We start from the raw sequence: 20,656 nt of genomic DNA on the forward strand, positions 1-20,656 counted from the left end.
AGTTTTACTAAAGAAGGTGGTTGCTCTTCAGAAAATTCATTTTCTGGGTCTGCCAAGGAGCTCAGTAGAAAGAGATCTGAAGTTACTTCTGAAAGAATCTTAGCCAATAACATTAGGAGTACCTTTAATAAAACAAATGCCTTTCTGTGAGACACTTAAAATTTTATCAAGGAGAAGGAAAACATAGATCTTTTATCTGCAGTGCACTAAATTTTAGCTTACTGGTCTTACTTGTGAACTTGAAATTTGAAAAGAAGTGTTTCTTTAACCCTAGTAAGTTTAATAATCTACAAGAATTTCAGAATTGCTATAAATTACTGCAAATAATTAGTCAGTAGAAGTAGTGATGCTACATAACAAAACTTTTTATTGTTGCTTCTTTTAGTGTCAGTTGTGATAATGACAACTGAAGTTGGTTCAGAGACTGAAGTAAAGAAAGATTCTGAGCAGCTGGGACCGGATAAAGCCAAGGACAAGCCTGAAGAAGCATCAGAAACTCCGGGAGATCAAAAGTCCAGGGAAGCCTCCCCTGGAGAAGCTCAAGATTCTTCTGTCCCAGCACCAACTAGCCAAAGTAGTCCAAGTAGCCAGAAGAAGGAAAAATCTTCACCTGAAAGCAAGGGTATTTCTCGTTTCCTTCCCCCTTGGCTTAAGAAACAAAAGTCATATACCTTGGCAGAGCCCAAAGATGAGCCCAAGAAAAGGGCCACAGGTGAAGAGCAAGTAGTTGAAGAAAGTGAAAGCCAGGCTCAGCCAAGAAAGAGCTTGGAAGAAGCAGCTGAAAACCAGGAGAATGCTAAAGCAGATGACAAAGAAAAACACTCCATTAGTAGTGCTGAAATACAGGTATGTGTGGGAAGTCTCATAGATACTTCGGAGTAATTTTAATGAAACCTGATTAATGAATTATGTAATTCATGTAAAGCTTTGTTAGGATCATACTGGGGAAAAAATGACAGCTATTCCAGTTGCTAGGTGCCAGTTCTGCTTTTTGTGAAGCTGCATGTCAACTCTTAACATTCAGACTTCGTATTTAGGGTGGCGAAGGCACATAGAGTGGTGTGAGGAGGGGCTGAGGCAGTTGACACTGGTCAGCCTGGGGAAGAGAAGGAGGAAGGAGAATCTTATCAGTGTATATTAATACCTGAACAGAAGGAATGCAGAAAAACCGGACCCTTCTCAGTGGCATGCAGTTAGATGACAAAAGGCAAGAGACCCAAATTAAACCCATGAAATTACGTTTCAAATTGCAAGAAAATCTTGTTTACTCTGATGGTGTTAGGATCTTTCCTTGGCAAGGAACATAGCCAGGTGGTGGTGGTGCAGATCACAGGCCTCCTAGCGTGGTAGGGGGGAAGTTAGACATTGAAACAGGTTGATCAGAGATATTGTGGAGTCTTCGCCTATGAAAATATCCAAAACCAACTGGATATAGTCATGGGCAAATTGCCTTGTTTGGCCCTAGGGTCATTGGACTAGATGTCAAGAGATCCCCTCCAACCTCAACCATTCTGTGATTCTGTATCACTTGACTCTCATAAACACAGGGGTTTATTTTAGTATAATTCCTGGAGCTTCTTAAAAAATTTGTTTCTCTTTGAAAGAAAGCAAATAACTCGTATTTAAAAAAACAGAATCTCATTTCAAGGAAAGGGAAAAAAAGGTACCTTCTCTGGTTTAAGAGCAAGAATGTCTGGTCCGTAAAAGAAGGCCTTAATGATTATGCTGGTTATTGTGTTTCCAGTATGTGCATACTTTAATGAATGGTTACTGTCTTATTTATTAATAGCTTATAAAAGGAAAGAACAAGTTAAAAATATCCTCCTTCCTGAGTTTAACTCTATTTTATATAGCCTTCCAAAGAAGATGGTAAAGAAACAGAAGTAGAGGAAGTTGCAGAGAAAAAGGAAGAAAAACAAGAAGAAAAAGAAAATAGGGAGACAAAAGAAGTGCAGACAGCTGAAATTAAAATAGATAATGTTCCTCAGAAGTCTCCGAAGAAAATCAAAACTGTGCAGTGTAAGGTGATGCTTCTGGATGGCACGGAATACAGCTGTGACCTGGAGGTAAGGGATCAAGTCATTGTACAAAGAGCTTTTTCTATAGGGAAAAGAAAGCTTACTTTCATTGTACTTGAGTGTTTAACGCTATTGCTAGGAGTCAGTTAACGTTTCAGTTTAAAATTCCGTCTTTAAAAATATATCGGTTTGTTCTTAAAAATGCCCTCTGCGATACACTAGCTGATTATTTGACAGCTCAAACTTGATTACTTTTTTAAAACATCAGTGTTTTCCTGAAAGTAGTGTGACATGCTAATAAAGTTTTCTTGAGTTCATTAGGTTTTTTTTAAAGTTATCTCAGCTGGAGATAGAGAAACTTTTTAAACTTTAAAGGTTGAAATAAATTTTCTTCAGAAAGAAAAATTCTGTTACAGGTATAAAATGCCTTTTTATATTTAAAGTTCCACATTTTCACAAAAATTAACTGCAGGATAGTAACCCTGGAGTAGTTGTTGGTTTGTGATTTTTTTTTCCCCTGCATAAATCAGGATGTTTAAATCTGAATGGTATCTCTGTTTCAATTAAATGTTACATGAGTTTTATCTTCCCGGACTTTTTCCCCATTCTAGAATGAGTCTTAAATGAAGTGGTGGCTTACCACAGATCTAAACATATACCATTTTGTACTTAAAACTGCAGTATTTTAAATCTGTCATGATTCACTTAAGTCATTTTGCAAGAAATAAGTTTTCTTATTTTTTTGCAGTAAGAGTTTCCTGTAATAACTATAGCAAAATTAATTTAAGAAGGGGGAAAAAAGGTGGTAAAGAAACAATTTGTTTTATATGTTCATTTGAATTATTTATAGGACATGAGCAGTGCTGACTGCAATTTTATGGATGAATTAATGTTCTTAAATACTTATAGAGTTTGATATGCTCTACTTCTGTATGAAAATACTTGAAGTCTCAGAAAGCTATATCAACTGATAACTGAAATTTCAGTTCATGCTTTCTACAAAAGATTATAGTAGATTTCTTATACTCTTTTTTAGTCTTCCTTCAATATTTACTGTTTGGGTAAATGTTGGTTAATTTTACTTTTATAAAGTTACTGGAATGATACAAGAATTAAGAAACAAGGATACAAAATTTTTGCAGTCAAAGCCCAGTGTACCTCGGTTGACTTTGTAGTAAATCAGGTTCTAGTTTGGGGCAATTGTCATGGTTTTCACCTTCCTGATGCCTCTTTCAGTTTACTATGTACTGCATACTAACTTCTTTATATTTAGAATATATACTTGCTAATGACAAAGTAAAACTAAAAAATACCTTGTTTTCATTGCTGTTATTTGATGCTTTTGGTAGAATCCTATCTGTTTCTAATAGTCATTCTTTACCTTCATGATAATCAATAATAAAGTCTGAGCTAATGCACTGTTGGGGACTTTTCCTGTTTGGCTTGCAATCCTATTCCTTTTTTCTTGTAGAATTGCATCAGTTTGTATTCACATACATTAAAAGGAGTGTGAAAGAAAACAACCCCCCTTAATTTAGAGTCTGTTAATTTTTGCCAATTGTTTGTTCCTACTGTATGTGTCTTTATATAAAACAATACCTGGGAACAGGCATAAAAGAAAAGAAAGTCGTGATGCAGTAGCTTCAGTGTCAGCACACAGATCAAGGCTGATCAGGATTCTCAGCAGTGACTAAATACTGAGAGTTTTGTGGCCCATTAGTAGAAATAATATTATAAAATTAATTAGTAACAGTGATGAATCATAATATGAGGATTTAGTACTTGAGGTAGGTATTGTATACCTTAGATTTGTAGAATCTAAATAGAAAATCTTGAATTAATAGTAATGCTTTGTTTCTTAAAATAAAAATTGATGCATTGATGCATTATTCTTAGAACATAAGCTGTTTCAGTCAGGAAAACTTTACTATTCCAGGTTGACTATGTTCTGATCAGTAAATGTTTAATGGCTAAAGCTTGAAGATGAGATTTGGAAGCTAATGGAAAAAGGGAGGGTTATGGTTACATGTGAGAACATTTGAGATAGACAAGTGCCACGAGACCTTACAGAATAAAGCCACCAGTATTGAGTGAGCTGGCTAGTGTTGCTTCAAGGTCAAACTTGACCATATTGGACATGTCCCAGCAGTTAGGGGAACTTCCTGGGATTTTTTTTGGGGGGGAGGGGAAAGCCAATGTCATTTTTATTCTTAAGAAACATTTTTTTTAATGCCATCTTAGGTTCTTAAAATTCATAGTTTTGTGTATGGCCCTTCCAGCAATATGGTTAGGTCTCACTTATTTTTGCTTCTAGGAAAAAGCAGTTTCATAAAATCTCATCTGTTTATCGTGGGTGTCCAAGTACCTGTTTTTCCTCTAGTTTTTTGGTGTGGTTTTGGGTTTTTTTGTGTGTTGTTTTGGTTTGTTGTTTTTTTTGTTTTTTTTTAAGTAAGATAAATCCCCAAATAATTGAGAACTCTTAGGCTTGTTCTGCATTTGTACAATCACAAGCCTGCACTTTCAGACTTCATATTCTCTGGAAGGGCAGATGAGTTCAGGTATAATATCCCTAGCATTTCCTATTAACAGCTTCTAAAATAGCACTTCTTTTCTTACTGCTCATTGAATTCATGATATGTGCCAGTTGATCAGTCTGACACCTCTCTCTTCATTTCCTATTTTCACTTATTTTAAAAAGCAGTCTTAGTATAGATTGAGATGTTAGATGAGGAGTTCTGGCAGGTTTTTTTACTTCTTTTTTCTGTCTATCCTGTTCGTAATTTTTCCTGAGAGAACAGAATATCCACTGACAATAGTTTGTGTGCTTAGGAAGAAATACCATTTCAGTAGACCAGAAACTGTTCTCTAAACTCCTGTCCACGTGATAATTAGATTTCTATCCTGCTTATGTTCCCTTTTGCTTTGTGAGCTGATTTAGTTTTAGACATAGTTGTGGTTATGTTTCTTCAACTCCAGTGATTTAAAACATTTCAACATCTTTAATTTTTTATAACATGATTTTGAATTTTGACTATGGAAAGAAGGAAACATTGTTTCATATAATGTCTTGTACAAAACCTGGTTTTTACACATACACAACCACCTCCTCTACAACTTTCCATTCCCCCCAAATCTGAAGCTGATTTAGTTTTTTATTTTGCAAAGTGACATTTGGTACAAACTAAATTAGAATAATTTCTCAAATATGACTGAAATAGATTTTTTCAAGATTAAAAAAATTGATATTTCAATTCAGTAAAGTGTTAGTGAACTTTTACAGAATATGTAAAACAATTGTTTTGGAAAAGAGGTTACAGGTCTTGCTTAAGGCTGATGTTTGATGACAGCTCATCTGGAATTAGTTTTTTAAAAAATGTATCATCTCTGAGGCTTAGACAAGGGAGCAAAAGCTGTGTAGAGGCTGTTCTGGACCAGGCTCTCCATGCTTCACTAAACATTTTTAGAAATTTAATATTTACTGAGTGGCAAGTGGATATCCTAACTTGTTGTAAATTGAGTTCAGCTGTATTATGAAACATTTAAGTTCTGTACTACTAAGCTGAGATAGGCAGTGGGATTAATTTAAGTGAATTGGTGAAGTCCTCTAATTGTAATGTGGCTGAAGCAAATTTGTGTCTGTTGACATACTTGTTTTCTGTCCTGGCTATCACAGACTGGTTTTGCAATAATAATCTCTATATTCTCAAGGATCTTCTTGTCTTGGTAAGGCAAGATCCCCTGTAAGCAAGGGGTTAATGCTACATTATTGTCAGCTGAGAAGGATCTGGATGAAACTAGGTTTTGCATAAGGAAATCATATATAATTTTTTTTTTTACTTTGGTATCTTCAGAGGGGAGCTGTTTTTGGAGCAAATATGTGTAAGAAATAGAATATGCATGTACTTTTTAAGAAAAAAGTCAACAAAAATTGCAATCCAGTCGTAAACTTGATTTTAGCACTAAAAATTTGTATGTATGTGCATTTTGTTTCTAACTGGAACTAGATCTGTTTATTTTGGATGGATTAGGTACATGTGCAAATTTAGCATCTATTATGCTAATAAAAAAAAAGATTTATTGCAATTTAAAGTCTAGTTAATATGAAATTGATGTAACTTTTGCCTAAGGAGGCAATTTCTCGGAATCTGTATTGAGTTAAAGCACCTTTTGGAAAAAAGAAGTATATGTGACATGCAGTTTGCATTGAGAAATATATCAGAGTGAAGAAAAACTGATTTCTATGACAAAATGTTCTAAAAGTTAATTCCTGTGGTGAGTGGTACAGAATAGAAATGGGTGGGAGATGCTCACTTGGGAAAAATATAGCTTCAAGATGTTGAGATACTGTACTTGCATGTGAAATTGTGGGGAAAAAAAGAAAAGTTCATTTTTTGGTGAATTACCATGTTTTTAATGGGATATTAAAACATTTTTGCAAATGACTGATGCTGTTCCTCTGTAGTTCAGAATTTGACATTAAATGTTACTGTAGGAGTACAGATACATTTGAACCTTTCTTGTTTCTTTGCCACTTGGGTTTTATGTATTGGTAATTACTTTAAGTTCTTTTTTGCAGCCACCTAGTATTGTTTGACACTGGAGTTATTTCTTCTGGCTTGTTTTTGCATGTCTTTCCCATTGCCCCGGGCATGCCTGACATGGTTGATCTTTAGATTTCAGCATAAAGCAAATCTCAAATATGTGTGTTTTTTGATGTAAATTAATTTATCACCTCTGAGAGTCATATATTCTTTTCCCTGAGAACTCTCTATTTTGCCTTAGTGGATCTTCTGACTGGTGTGAACTTGCCAGTTTGAACTTTAAGTGAAAAATTCTTTATCTGTGGAACTTTTGAACAGATATTTCGGTTTCTTTTGTGGTAATTTTTCTTTCTCATCTGTCTTTGTACTTCCATTGCTTTTAAAGATGCAAATATTAAGGACCTGGTTTGTAATCTTTCTGGAGTATAGCTTCTCCAAATATCCTTGTTTGAATGCCAGTGCAGATACGACACCTAAGGCATTCCACTGTTGCCTAGAGAAGTCCATGAAGTGAGAGCATTATTAAGTTAAACTTTGTGCTAGGTGAAACCTGTTCCTCAGTTCGTCATTGTTTGAAATTCTCACTGAAGTGTTTTGTGGTTTTTGATCTTTCCCAGAAATGAACGGTACTCAATTCACCAATGCAGAGATGCTGATTGTAATCTTGTTGATAAACTGTGGTCTGTAAATAATTACTCTGCATCTTGGCTACGTGTTCTGGGGGATGAAAATCTGAGTGGGCGTAGTGTTATGAACATTTATAGCAACCACTCTTCAAACTTGCTTTATATTGCTATAAACCTGTAAAGTTTTATAAGGCAGCAAAATATCCTCCATTACAATGTTATATTAAATTCCTTTAACTTTTAGTATTTTAGTTCCTTAAGTCCATATGTTCCATATGAATAAAATAGATTGATTTTCTTGTTCTGTTGCTTTAATCTTCTGAAATAAATCACGAAATAATATTGCTTGCAAGTACTGTATTAAACATGAGTTACATGTTGTTAGAGTATTTGCATTTATAGAGTATGAACAATTAATTATTTCAAGCTTAAAACTACTGTAACTTAAAGATAACACCTACTTTGCCTCAATCTTCAGAGTAATATGTGAATGCCTGGAGAGATGGAAAGAGGAAGAGGCTATTGCTGAATAGTTCTGGGGGAGCATGACTTAAAACAACTTTCACAGGCTGTGAACTGTGAAAAAAACTTTCAATTACCTCTCATTGCTTTAAAGAGAGTTTAAGGAATAACAGCCTTGTCAAGGTACTGAGGATGAAAACTAATGAGTGGTATTTGCCAAAAACTGACTGAAGCTTTGTGCTTGCTTGACATTACAGAACCATATTAAAGGATAAAATAACCTTGGTTCATGATTCAATAGCATAATATTTGAGATGTAATGGCAGTTGAGTTTTAGTAGCTTGAATGTGCAGACTACTGGAATGTTTAAGACTTAATTTTTAGCAGCAATTTTAATTTTTTTAACACAGTACAAATGATGTAATTTTGACCTCCTCCTTTCCTGATAATTGAGCTCTATAGGAGGTATAAATTAATAATATATTACTATTTCATAGGGGAAATACTCTTGCTTTTTTCCTCTCATTCTGTGGTTTTGTAGATAGTTGTGAAGAAATTCTATCATTGAATTTGGGATCTGCAGTAAAGACTAGTTCAGATTTTCTGTTTTAAATATAAACTGTGTTTTAGTAGAGTTCAAACAAACGAAAACAAGTACTAAGTGCATAATGATTACTAGTTAGAAGCAAATGAAGATCCTGTTGGGTTTGTTTACTGCATTCAGTCAATGGTCTAATTAAATATTTATGACAAAAGGCATTTAAAGGATGCCAGCACTGACCCTATTTTATGCACGTATGAACAAGTGAAATATATCGGAGTTGACACAGACTCTATGGTTACTTACAGTTTGCTAATACAAAGTAAAAATATGTTTTCTCAATGTACAATTAAGATCAGTCTTTAACCCTGAATTAGGAAAACTCTGAATGAAGCTGATATGGAACAGATGTTTAATTGTAGCTGAGTTTTGATTTGCAAATCTTTTTTCTGACTACTCAGATGTCTAGTCTAGGTTTATTCAAGCACTAAGTGGTCTGTTTAAAGTATGACATCTTTTATTTAGAAAAAAGGAAAATAGGGATGATGTTAAATTTGGCACATTCTTAAAATTGTCTAGGTTCAACAGACACCACTGAAAAAGTAATGTTTATGTGTGAAGTCATCTCAATCCCTGGGGATTTTTTGCCTTTCTCTGCAGCATTGAATACGGCACCTTGCCAAAGGTTCCTTTGGGCCATTCCACCTAGGTTCTCTCCTGCTGCTTTTGCACCTCCAAGGCACCACTCAGGCCCTTGTCTTTCTTTGCCACTCCAAGCTTGTAGCAGGAGCGAGCTTCTGTACTCCCTTGCTTTGGTTTTCACTAGGGTTCTTGTTTGTACGAGGCAGTCTGGTTTGCTGCAGCATCAGGAGCTGGCACTTTTCAGCTCTCCCTGCATGCAATACAAGTGCAGGCCAGGCATGAGAGCACTCACTGGCTAAGAAGCACAGCAAAGCAATTTTTTGCAACCAAAAAAATACGCTTGTCATTGATATGTATCATACTTTTGGAAACAGCCCAGGCTGTTGCACATCTCCTCTTTTGCATATGACCAGTACCAATCCTTATTCTTCGGGTCTCAGGAAACAGGGACTGCCTGGTTCATATTTCATCATCTTCTTTCTGTGGCCTTGCCTTTTTCACACTGCAAGGGATGTTTTGATTTTTGAGCAAAAGTGAGGAATGCATTAGCCTGGGCATAGCTACAGAACTACATTGTGTTAATGCCTATGAGCATTGACTCTTAAAACTATTCAGGAAAATAAAATTAAATCAAATCCCTTTTCCTTCTCTAAATATGTTGTTGAAAACGTTTTTGGAGCTGAAAAAACCCTGGCATTTCAGGCAAATATCAGTCTCATAGTCAATCAGCTCCTGTGTACTGCTCCTGTTCTTGCCTACAGACATTTGTGGTTAGCCATTTTGGAGATGGACCCTCACTCTGATGGAGTACTGTTGTTCTCAAATGTAATAAAATGTTTTAGTACATTTCTCCAAGGGAAATGGCTCAAGGATTTCTAAAAATAAGTATAAGAAGAAAAAAAAATCTGTGGGGAAATAATAGGTATTGCACACTTCAGAAAGTCACTCAGTTTGGGAACATTCGGCTAAGGGTTTGATCTCTGAAGAGATATGTGGAGTTCTGCCATTCTGTGGAAATCCAGATTAACTGAGTGAACACAGAAAATTTTTAAAAACTACTGATTTTTTTTGGCTTCTCCCCCCTGCCCCCCAAATTTCTTCAAATGGTAAGTTAACTTGAGATAATCCAAAGCTCTCATGCCCATCAGACGGTTCATGTGTCCTTCCCACACAGAGACATTCAATTCTTAGGCTGAGATTACCCATTCAGTCCTTTCTGCTGGTTCTGGGCTGAGAGAAATGTTGAGGTTTTCCTCTGTGTGTGCTGCTAGAGAAAGGAGAAGGCAGAAATAAGAATAGGATAGACTGTTTCAGGTGGAAAGGTCCTCCAAAGGGCATCGAGTTCAGCTACTGGATGACCAACTCTTTAAGAGTAAGGAAGCACTTGTGTCACAAGGGCTGACGTAAAAGTCATGTCCAAAGGACCTTTCAACACTGACATGCTTGGGTCATCAGCCACCTCCTAGGAAGCCTAGGTTGATCATCCTTGAAGTAAATAAATGCTTCCTGATGTCACATCTAAACCTTCCATGGTGCAGCTTTGAACTGTTCCCACATGTCCTATCACTGATCCCAGGGAGAGGAGCTCAGCACCTGCTTCTTCACCTTCCTCAGGAAGCTGCAGGGAGCAATGAGGCCACCCCTCAGTCTCATTTTCTCTAACCTAGACAAGCCCAAAGTCCTAAGCCAGTCCTCTTAGGACATTCCTTCCAGCCCTTTCCCCAGCTTTGTTGTTGCCTTCTGGACATATCGAGGGACTTTCATATCCTTCTTAATTTGTAGGCCCCAGAGGTGCTCACAGTATTTGAGGTGTGGCCATACTAAAGCGAGTGCAGCAGGATAATCACCTCTTTGGTCTGCATGGTTGAACACAGGGTTTGCTGTACACCAGGATGGGATTTGCCCTCCTGGCTACCTGGGCTCTCCTTGCTGGCTCACACTGAGCTGCTGCTGACCAGCACTCCCAGATCCATTTCTTCAGGGCTGGTCTCCAGCCACTCCTCTCCCAGTTTATACTTGTGCCCAGCATTACTCTGTCCCAGGTACAGAATGTGCCATTTGCTGAATATATTGTGACTGACTGCCCAATGCTCTGATCTATCCACATTGCTCTGTAGGGTTTCTCATCCCTTAAGGGAGTCAGTAGCACCTCCAACTTGAGTATCATCAGCAAACTTGCTAATGGTGCATTCAACTCCTGCATCCCTATCATAGATAAATGTATTGAACAGAACTGGGAGCTGTGGGTGTTTATATTGCATCAGTAGTTGGCAACTCCTGTGTAGCCAAACAGATCTATGATATCCTAATTCTCAGTTGCATAGAAATTTTCATTGAATATGTCAGCTGCAATTGCTTTGCTCTGGTTTGCTCTTTTTTTGAGAAGGAGGTAAAGGAGGTAAACCACCTCTGTTTTTATGAGGTGGTTGAATTATGAGGTGGCATCTTTGGTGTCTAAATACAGGCTTGAAATTGGTACTAGAATAACCTTGGTTACATGTGTTCTTTTTATGTTCTCACTTAAAAGAAAGCATAACTTGGCAACAATGCAGAATACTGCTGATCTGAGAACTCTAGTGTTTTAAACTGCTGGCTCTGTGAGATACTTTTCAGCCTCTTGATGTAGCTAGGCTGAATGAGCAAGGATGGACTTACACGTTTACTGATATTTCTGCATTATAATTTGAAACATTAATATTTCCTTGTTTTCAGTACTAGCATTTATTGTGCTGCTAATGTGTGAATATACAGATGCATAAATGTACAGTAATTTCACGATTATAAGCTGCACCATTTTGACTAAAATTTTGGTCCGAACCCAAAGTGCGGCTTGTAATCAGGTGCGGCTTATATACGGACAAAGAACAAAAAGTTGCTGTTTTAGTTTGGAGGACAGGTGTCTGCTGAGAAAGGCAGGAGCTTCTCTTTGAAATGGAGAATGTAAACCCCCTCCCTCCAAATTATTATAATTTTGAAATCAAGGGGCTTTCAGGCAAAAATATGGGAATTAGGAATAACAGTTCTTTTCTAGGGAAATTAAAATAGAAATACAGTACTACAAAGAAACAAACTCCAAACCCTGACAAAGAGTACAAGCTGACACCCCGTCAGGCAGGGTGTTGGTAGCAGTCCCATTAAATGGTGGCTGCATCCTCCTGCAGTGACAGATGTGATTCAGTTGAAGTAGTGCTCCTCCAGAAGGTGCAATTTCCCTCCGGAGGTCCAGTGGTGATGTGAAGAAATCCGGTTTTCCTCTGGAGTCCAGTGGAGAAAGGGGCTCCCTTAGTGTCCCAAAACCTCTGTTTTTATCTTGGTAAGAAATGTTGGGCTCTTCCCTCTGGCTGGAGCAACTTCCAATGGGATGCAGTAATTTTATCAGTCCCACAGTGGGACTCAATGGGCCATTAGCAGAAAATGACTGGCTGGAGGAAGGATGGGTTGTGAAAAGATAAAGAACAATGCCCCGCCTGGTTTCAATGGATGGCCCATTAGCAGAATATCTGCTGTTGAGATAAGGATCACTGTCCCCACCCTCAACAGATGGTGATACAATAGATACCTTTTATCACACTCTGTACTGTAATGTGCAGCTTATAATCAGGTGCGGCTTATGTATGGACAAAGAACGAAAAGTTACTGGCACCCGGAAGTGCGGCTTATACTCAGTGCGGCTTATAATTGTGAAATTACTGTACATGTATGCATACATATGATAAGAATAGTGATTACAATTTACACATTGGTTGTGACTATCACTTGACATCTCAAACAGTGGGTAGAAAATGAAATGGAATCCACTTTAAAAAGTAACAAACTGCGCAAACCATGTGCAAACCATATTTTTAACTTCTGAACTGACTGGATCAGAGCAGTTATCTTCAATTCATGTTTAAAGACACTCTGCTAGGAACATGAGTTTTTGAAAAGTTATTGTGCTGGTTTGTGTCATCATATAATTTAAACTGTGTAGTAATGCATGTTCCTAAATGAGTTACAAAGAAATCACACTTGAAAAGTTAAAAAATTTAAATACTCTTTGATTTTTGAAACTATATCACTATATATGTATATATTAATAACTCAGAGTCTTTCATTTTTATAAGTAGGATCTTATAATGAAAACCATTGGTGGTACTGAGAGACTTCTTGTGCTTTTGAATCCATTACAGAGCTTTATAAATACTAGTTGCTGATGGTATAATGTCTTTTCATTTTGCTGCTGTCTAGAATGTAGACTCACAAACTTGGACTTTGTGACATGGTGGTGTTTTTCCTTATGTGGAAGAACCATGAGCTGACAAAAAGATATTTGAGGATATGATGGACACTGCTGGTGTATCCAAGTTCTTTGTTGATTATGACTTCCCAATAAGAAACTGTGCAGTATTTTACAGTTATGCTTGCAATATATTGCCTGTAGATTTGCCTGCTTTGTTTCTATATGTCAAAGACTTGATATTAACCGTGGGTTTTAGTATATAAACTTTATAAAAAAAGCAGCTGAGTCCAGATGTGGACTTGATATGATAGCATATATTATTTTGCACTAATCTATAGATTTCTTGTACTGAAATTAGTATAACTGAAACTTGTATTTGCAAAGTGTGATCACTGACCTGCACAGTGACTTTGGAAAAAGAGTGGTATCTATTATATGCATCTAAGATTCTTTGAACTCTCTTATATTTTTTCTATTTTCAATTTACCACTTTTCTATATTGATGGGTTTTCTTACTAAGCTGAAGGTGAAACTGTCAAGAAAATTAAGTGGTTACTTCAGATGGCTAGAGGAAGTGGTCATCTTTCTGGAGGAGTAAAATTTTTTTGAAAATACCAAACAGACTTAAAATTCCCTGCTCCCAGTTTCAGAAACCACTCTGACTTCTACTTTCCTCTGCCTTGCTACTTGGGCTACTAAATGTGGTCATTTTGCTTCTGTGAAAGCTTTCTGATCTTCCTGAGCAGAATGTCTGCTGGACAATGCGATTTTGAATAAAGCTCTGGATTCTTGGGAAATAAATCAACAATGCTTTCACTCTTTGCTCAGTGCATACCTTCTTTTCTCCCTTCTCCCTCCGCTCGTGGCCTTTAGCGCCCTGTGCTGCAGAGCCGAGCCGCGGGAGTGCCGGAATGGGGCACGTGGAGCGCTCCGCTGCTGTCTGTGGGGACAATGGCCGCAGTGTCACCCGGGCCTACACAGGGGCTGCCCATGGCGCGTCTGTGGAATGGCAGTGCTGTGTGGCATCTGCTGAAATCTGTAGCATAAGCAAATGACAGGCCTCTGAAAAGGCCATGTTGTGGCCTCTATGATAAATGCCACAAATAGCAGAGCTGTCGCGAAGGAGTTGGTTCAAACTGGAGGCTGCGTGCCAGTCATGGTCCGACTGGAACTGTGGAAAGAACTTCTCATCTTCCCACCCCTGAGCATGTGGTCTGAGCCATCTGCTCTAAATCTTTGGAGACAAAGATTTTCCTTTAAACCTGATACACAGAAGTAGAGTCTGGACCTGCTTTTCATTGCTGGCACTACAGACATGTGGAATGTTTACATTCCCAGTTGCAGGTACAAGAATCACAGAATGATAGAATGGTTTGGGTTGGGAGGTACCCTAAAGATCTTCTACTTTTTAAACTCCTGCTTAGGCTGAGACATCTTTCACCAGAGCAGGTTGCTCAAACCCCATCCAACCTTCCCTTGAACATTTCTAGGGATGGGACATCCACAGTTTCACTGAGCAACCTGTTCCAGTGCCTCACTGCCCTCGAAGTAAAGGATTTCTTCCTAACATCTAACCTGCACCTACTCTCTTTAAAGCCATTACCCCTTGTCCTGTTACTACATGCCCTTCCCTTTTTCTTAAGTCCCCTTTAGATATTGTAAGGCTGCTGGAAAGGTCACAAGAGCAGATAAAACTTCAGGACTGACTGCCATTTGCTTTAGCTCCAGTAATACTGAGCTCACCAAGTGAGCTTGAAAGTGGCTATTTTAAAACGCTTTTTAAAGAGTATGTTAAAGTGATGATCACTCTTCAATTACTATATTTATAAAGCAGCAGACTGTGATACTGAAATTAACCTCAAATAAAACCTCCAGTATTTTTTTTCCTTTGTTAGTGACTTGCACAAATACTATTTTTAGGGAAAATAATCTTCTTGAAGATTTCTTATTTTTGAGCATCTAATGAATTTGCTGGATACTGAGATTTCAGAAATACACGGAAAGAAAGCAGCCGTCTTATTTTCTGCCCCTCAAAGCAAACCACTGCAGTATAGACAACAATATTGCATGTGTACAGCTTCTGCTTGCATGCTGCTTCTGCTGGTCTGCGCATCAGCTCTTAGTGGTCTGCTTTTTCTTTTTGTCTTTTGAAGATGACACACTGTATTTTTCAGTGCATTCATATCATGTGATTCACAAGTCACTAAGAGGTATACCAATATGATAAAAATGAGTTGTAGAAACTATATTCATTTTTAGAAGATAATATAGAAAAAGTTGGCTCAAATAAAAAAGTGTTCTGTTATTTTAAAAATAAAGATCTAGATAAACCAAGTGACGCTTAATAATGCAAAATATTTAAATCCTTCAGGAACTGAATTTTCCTTGTGTAGTTATGTTGTTGTTTTGGGGGTTTTTTATGTATTAAAAAAATTGAAATTTCTCAGTTTTTTTGTAAAGAATGTGTATAATTTTGAAAAATGGTGAACAGTGTTTGTAAGAAAGCTTATAGTTTTATAATCTGCTTTATGTATATTTTAAATTTTCCTGAATAATATAATTAAATAACAGTACCTATAATTAAGGACCTTACTGATTTACTTACATCAATTTTCTCTTTTTTCTTATTTTTCCTTATTTTGTCCTTCTTTTCTTACCCTCCCTCTCCTCAGAAAAGAGCAAAAGGACAAGTGCTGTTTGATAAAGTATGTGAACACCTCAATTTACTGGAAAAGGACTATTTTGGGCTGCTGTTTTATGAGAATTCAGAACAGAAGGTAAGCCTATATGAGGGTTTTGTTTGTTTTTTATCATTGCCACTCACTTCAATAGTTCAGTGAGGTATGTACTATTAAATGTTTACCATTTCAAACACTTGAGTAAATTTTGCTGCCTTTTCTCACAGATGTGTAAGAATGCTTTATTCATGAACATGAAGGGAATCTAGCCCATAAGTCTGCAATGACTAGGCCTTTGAGTTCCTTTAAATACTTAATTTTAATTATTAAGAAAATTTCTGGCATTTGTGAAGAGACTGAAGCTGGTACATCACTGGTATTGGATGATAATTTTACAAATGAGTGGTGTTTGAGATGACTGCATTTGAAAGGATTTCTTATTTGGTAACCTCAATCTTCTTTTGCACTTGCCTTTTTTGTTGGATGGTTGAACTCATCTAGATTGCTCAGCTGAGGAAAATTTTAAATCAGTCAGTGGCAAGTGCTGCATTAATTACCAAAGCCTAGTTTATCTTTCTAACATCTCAACATTTGCAGTTATGGACTGGGCTGCCTATTGCTTCCTTCATGAACTAAAGATATATGTGGTCATCTTTTTCTTAATAAAAAAACACCCAGATAAATAATTAAAATTGAAGCAGGAAAAATATTATTTGTTTTTAATGTGTATTTGTAGTAGAAGCATCATTACATCATACTGCATCTAAAAGTTTTTTCTTTTTTCTGCCATCTTCCTCTTAACACTATTTTTTAAAAAATTAAGTGTAGTTTCATGGTGTGAATAAATCTGAATTTCTGACAATTTCCATTCTGATAAAGCTGTTTTCTAGAGTTATTTCTTTGCAGTATTGAGCAAAATACTCAATTCTTCTATATTAAAAATCTCCACATATAAAATGACCTTGTTATGTTATTACTTAGATGTTTAATTTTTGTTCTTGATATGTAAACCGTTTCCAGCCATAAGAATGTCTTTGGTGTAAGGATGAAGAACATCTCTCTTGATCTTCTAATATCATAATCTTAATATTATCTGTTATTTTCGCTTGTTGCTTTATTTGTGCTTCTCACTACTGAAAAACTGTACTGTACATGCACAACAAAATAACATAAAACAGCAGTCTGATCTCTGGCAAGAGACAAAAGGTCTAACACTAGACCTGGGATCCTTGTACTAGAAAATAGCTCACCTGAGTAGACCCCAGGAGGTAAAATAGGGACCCTTGGGTTTTTCAAACTTCAGCAAAAAAGTCTGGATGGGTGTAGGGTTATATCTTTTTTTTTTTCTTCCCCCATTTTTTCCATTTCAGTTAGACTTTCTTGATATTCTTCAGTTATTTGAATAGAGAGACAGAGGTCAACTCTTTAAAAAGACCCCATTTGTTTTTTCATATGTCTTTTTCCATGGAGATACTAAAAACTTGACCAGATGTGAACCTGGGCAACCTGATCTAATTCAAAACTGGCTCTTGAATCACATTTGGATGGGTTATGTCCAGAGGTCTCTTTCAGTGTGAATGAGTCCTTGAATTCCTTATCCATTGACTATGAAGGTGGTACTGTAGCAACACTCATGAGTATTTACCTAAATTAAGAGGTATTTATATAAATTAAGTAACTTTAAGAGAAATATCTGATAATGGGGTTCTTATTCAAAAGGAGAATAGATCGCTTCTCACCTGAGTTATGGACACCAGCAAGCTTTTATTTAAAAACTTCTGCAGCAATCTGGTCCTTTTGTTATGGAGACTAAACCACCAGAGTTGCTGTATTTTGTCTTCTTCCTGCAAATACATTCCAAATGTTATTTGGGAAAAATTAAAAAAAACCTCTTTCCTGGAAAATTTGTGTTTCACACCTCCTACTTTCTCAGAACTTCTGCTGGGTTTAGAGCCCTCTTTTTTGTTTACCTCTGTATTAAGTTTGAGTTACTTTTTAATTTTGCTACCAGTTCTTTCTGATACTCTTTTCTTTTCCTGTTATGACTGTTGACTTTTTAGATTAAAATGCCACAAATCCCTGACCTCCAGGCCAGTCAGTACTAAATGCTGAATGATGTGTTTTTCCCATTCTTGTGCACTCATCACAGCCACCCATTTATGAGCCAGCTGTTGAACCCATCGGCAGCTGTGGCGTGTGGCAACTGAATGCCAGGCACTCTTTTGAATCAGAGCTGCTCCCCAATGCAGCCTTGGGGTACCATTGGAGGAGGAGTCCCATTAACTCTTCTCTATGGGTGTTCTGTGCAGCTGGGAGAGAGGTTACATCTTCCAATCAGACTGATTCTTGTTAGCTTTAATACACATTTTAAAACTATTTAGGCCAAATTAGTAATTAATGATTTCTTTTATTTTTTGCAAATGTTAAAGTTATTAGCCAGAAGTTCAGAGATTTCATTGCATTGCACCCTCAGAAGTTCATGAATGCTCCATTCACACTGTAATTGGTCTGCAAAAGTGTTAGAAAGCTTCTGCTCTTATGTTTTGGGTGCCAGCTGGAAATGCTGCTTTTCTAGATTTGTACAAAATACTTTTGTACTGGTAGAGAACATTTTGTTCTTTGACAATACATTACTGTGTCTCATCTATAACCTTACCATTCACAAATTAAACAAATAGATTTTTGCCTACTGGAGCAAAGTAGTGTGTATACACTTTGTCTTTTGTTTTGAAAGAGAGACCTGTCTCTTCTGCATTAAGAGCTCTAATTTAAGTACATTCTTCTGTGGTGTTTGTTTTTATCCATGACAAAAGGCATAGATGCAAAAAACCCCCCACCCCTGTAATTATGCCTATAAATGGAATATAAACATCTGATTTTGTTTGAAAGAGCAGTAATGAAAGTTGGTGCCTAAGTCTGCTTCCAATAAACTTATTTCAGTCTTAAAAAAATCAGAAAATGAACTCTATAACTTGTGTAATGAAGGGATTATTCTTATCATCTTGCTACATAGTCTGTATTGCATGTTCTTTTCTCCCACTTTGTAGTGATAAAAGATGAAGCACTGAAAGTATTACGCACTCAGAAATCCAATTTTTCTATTGTAGTTATTCCATGCTATATTCTCTCTTTATTTACTTGATGCTATGTCTAAAATGTAAGGGTTTAAGATACAGTTGCAAGAATGTGGGTAATTTCAGAATGGAATTCTTGCCAAAACTGAAAACCTAGATTGATAACTGTAGCTGAAGTGAGTCTCAGTTAAAATTATTTAAAGACTTATGTTGTCGTCCAAGGCCTTTCTATGTCAAGGTTCTTCTAACAGAAAGCAATTTTTCTGACTTAAGCATTATATATGGTGTCCAGGGTTTTGGAGAAGTGCTTTCTAAACTCTTCCTTTATAAAAATGTTATGGACTTTGCCTTCTTGGGAAAAAAATACCATAGCTATGGAAAGTAGAGATCACAGGCAAAGCAAGAAATGTGAAATTATTTTATCTTTTTTTAAACATTACAGTTGTAATAAATTATAAAAAGGGGGGTTTGCTTTTGATTTGTAAATGTTATTCATCTAATATATACATGGTGCACTTGTGATGAAGTCTACTTGGACCAAGCTCATTTACAACAGGCAACTTGGTGTGTTGGTCCATATTCATAGGAGACATGTTCTGTCAGCAGGGGTGATCTGTGTTAAAGATTTGCAATACTGCAGAAATGTAGTTCCACATTCTCCTAATTCACACAGACATGTGAAACTAGACTAGCATTTTTGTCTTCTTGAAAGAAGATGGACTTAAGGTGCAAAAGTCCCTAAATAGAGACTGAGGGATATGGTATTGGAACACAATGTTGTATCTGGAATTTGTTTGCTACCATAGACTGGAAAAGGTGGGTCCCATTATACCCAGCATGTTCTGCTTTGCTAAGTTAAGTGAGAAATATTGGTAGAAATAAGCCTTTGGCACGGTTTGTGCTGGCACTGGGGTATTCCCTCAGACTTTAAAACTGCAAGAACCTGCAGTGGCCTGTAAAAAAGCAGATATTTTCCTTGACCTCACAAAGCAGTATCTAACTCTTCCCTGCATTTCACATCTGTCTTTTGAAATTTTGCAAGACCTGCTGTCAGGCTGGCTTTATGCATGCTTCTTCCATTAATGTATTTGTGTATGTGTGTATGTTTGCTGTGGGAATAAAGGTTCAAAGTCAATGAACGAAAGTTTCAGTAACTGTAGGTAAAAAGTTTATGTTTCTAGTCTCTCAGCCTGCTTTTAACATGTATGGGTAAAACTAGTAAACCGGATTGTCTGAGTTACTATTGAATATATGTTACAGATTCCTTAGTCTCACTTCCAAAAGTTAAATTTTTAGATGATCTGTCACAAAACAGTCTCCTTTGCACATATCAGTAGTGACTGAAATGCTAAAAGCTAATTAATAGGTTGCACAGATTATATAAAAATATTTGTGGTATTGAGGATTTTAAATGCTGGCTGTGGTTTGCTTGCCCTTCTTTTTTTTTTCAGAACTGGCTAGATTCTTCGAAGGAAATTAAGAGACAAATTCGAAGTAAGTACTTCTGTATTCAGATGTTATGCACCTTTTTTCTCCTCACAGAAATATTCTTTACAAATTTAGTAGCTTGGATGTTGATTGCTTATAGCTTTAAAGTAATTGCTATGTGACAGTGATGTATTAACCTTAAAACAGGAAGCAAATCTTCTCCTGTCCAAGTAGGGAAGAGAGAGTCACTCAGCATTGTGCTGTAGAAGTTAATGGTTGCACTATATTATATGTTATTATTATATCACTATATTATGATGGTTAACAATTATATTATATTAGAAATGAATCAAATATATTATTGCCCCAAAATTTTCCCTTGTTGTGTGAGTAATTGTTGATATTTTTGCATCCTGAAACAGTAGAT

The 20,656-nt window shown here is 36.6% G+C and overlaps 1 protein-coding gene across 19 annotated transcripts in view; it reads left to right on the plus strand.

The window, feature by feature from the left end:
• EPB41L2 (erythrocyte membrane protein band 4.1 like 2) overlaps positions 1-20,656 on the plus strand; it is a 105,873-nt gene that overhangs the window by 47,016 nt on the left and 38,201 nt on the right. For all 19 annotated transcript variants that reach the window (XM_033056748.2, XM_033056755.2, XM_033056752.2 and 16 more), the window contains exons 3-6: positions 386-846; positions 1,854-2,066; positions 15,722-15,826; positions 20,253-20,295. In XM_033056748.2, the coding sequence (XP_032912639.1) occupies positions 400-846; positions 1,854-2,066; positions 15,722-15,826; positions 20,253-20,295 (808 nt within the window). In that variant the 5' untranslated portion in view covers positions 386-399. The remainder of the gene's footprint in view (positions 1-385; positions 847-1,853; positions 2,067-15,721; positions 15,827-20,252; positions 20,296-20,656) is intronic.

The sequence above is a fragment of the Catharus ustulatus genome, chromosome 3 (assembly GCF_009819885.2).
Source record: "Catharus ustulatus isolate bCatUst1 chromosome 3, bCatUst1.pri.v2, whole genome shotgun sequence".
NCBI classification, from domain to species: domain Eukaryota; kingdom Metazoa; phylum Chordata; class Aves; order Passeriformes; family Turdidae; genus Catharus; species Catharus ustulatus.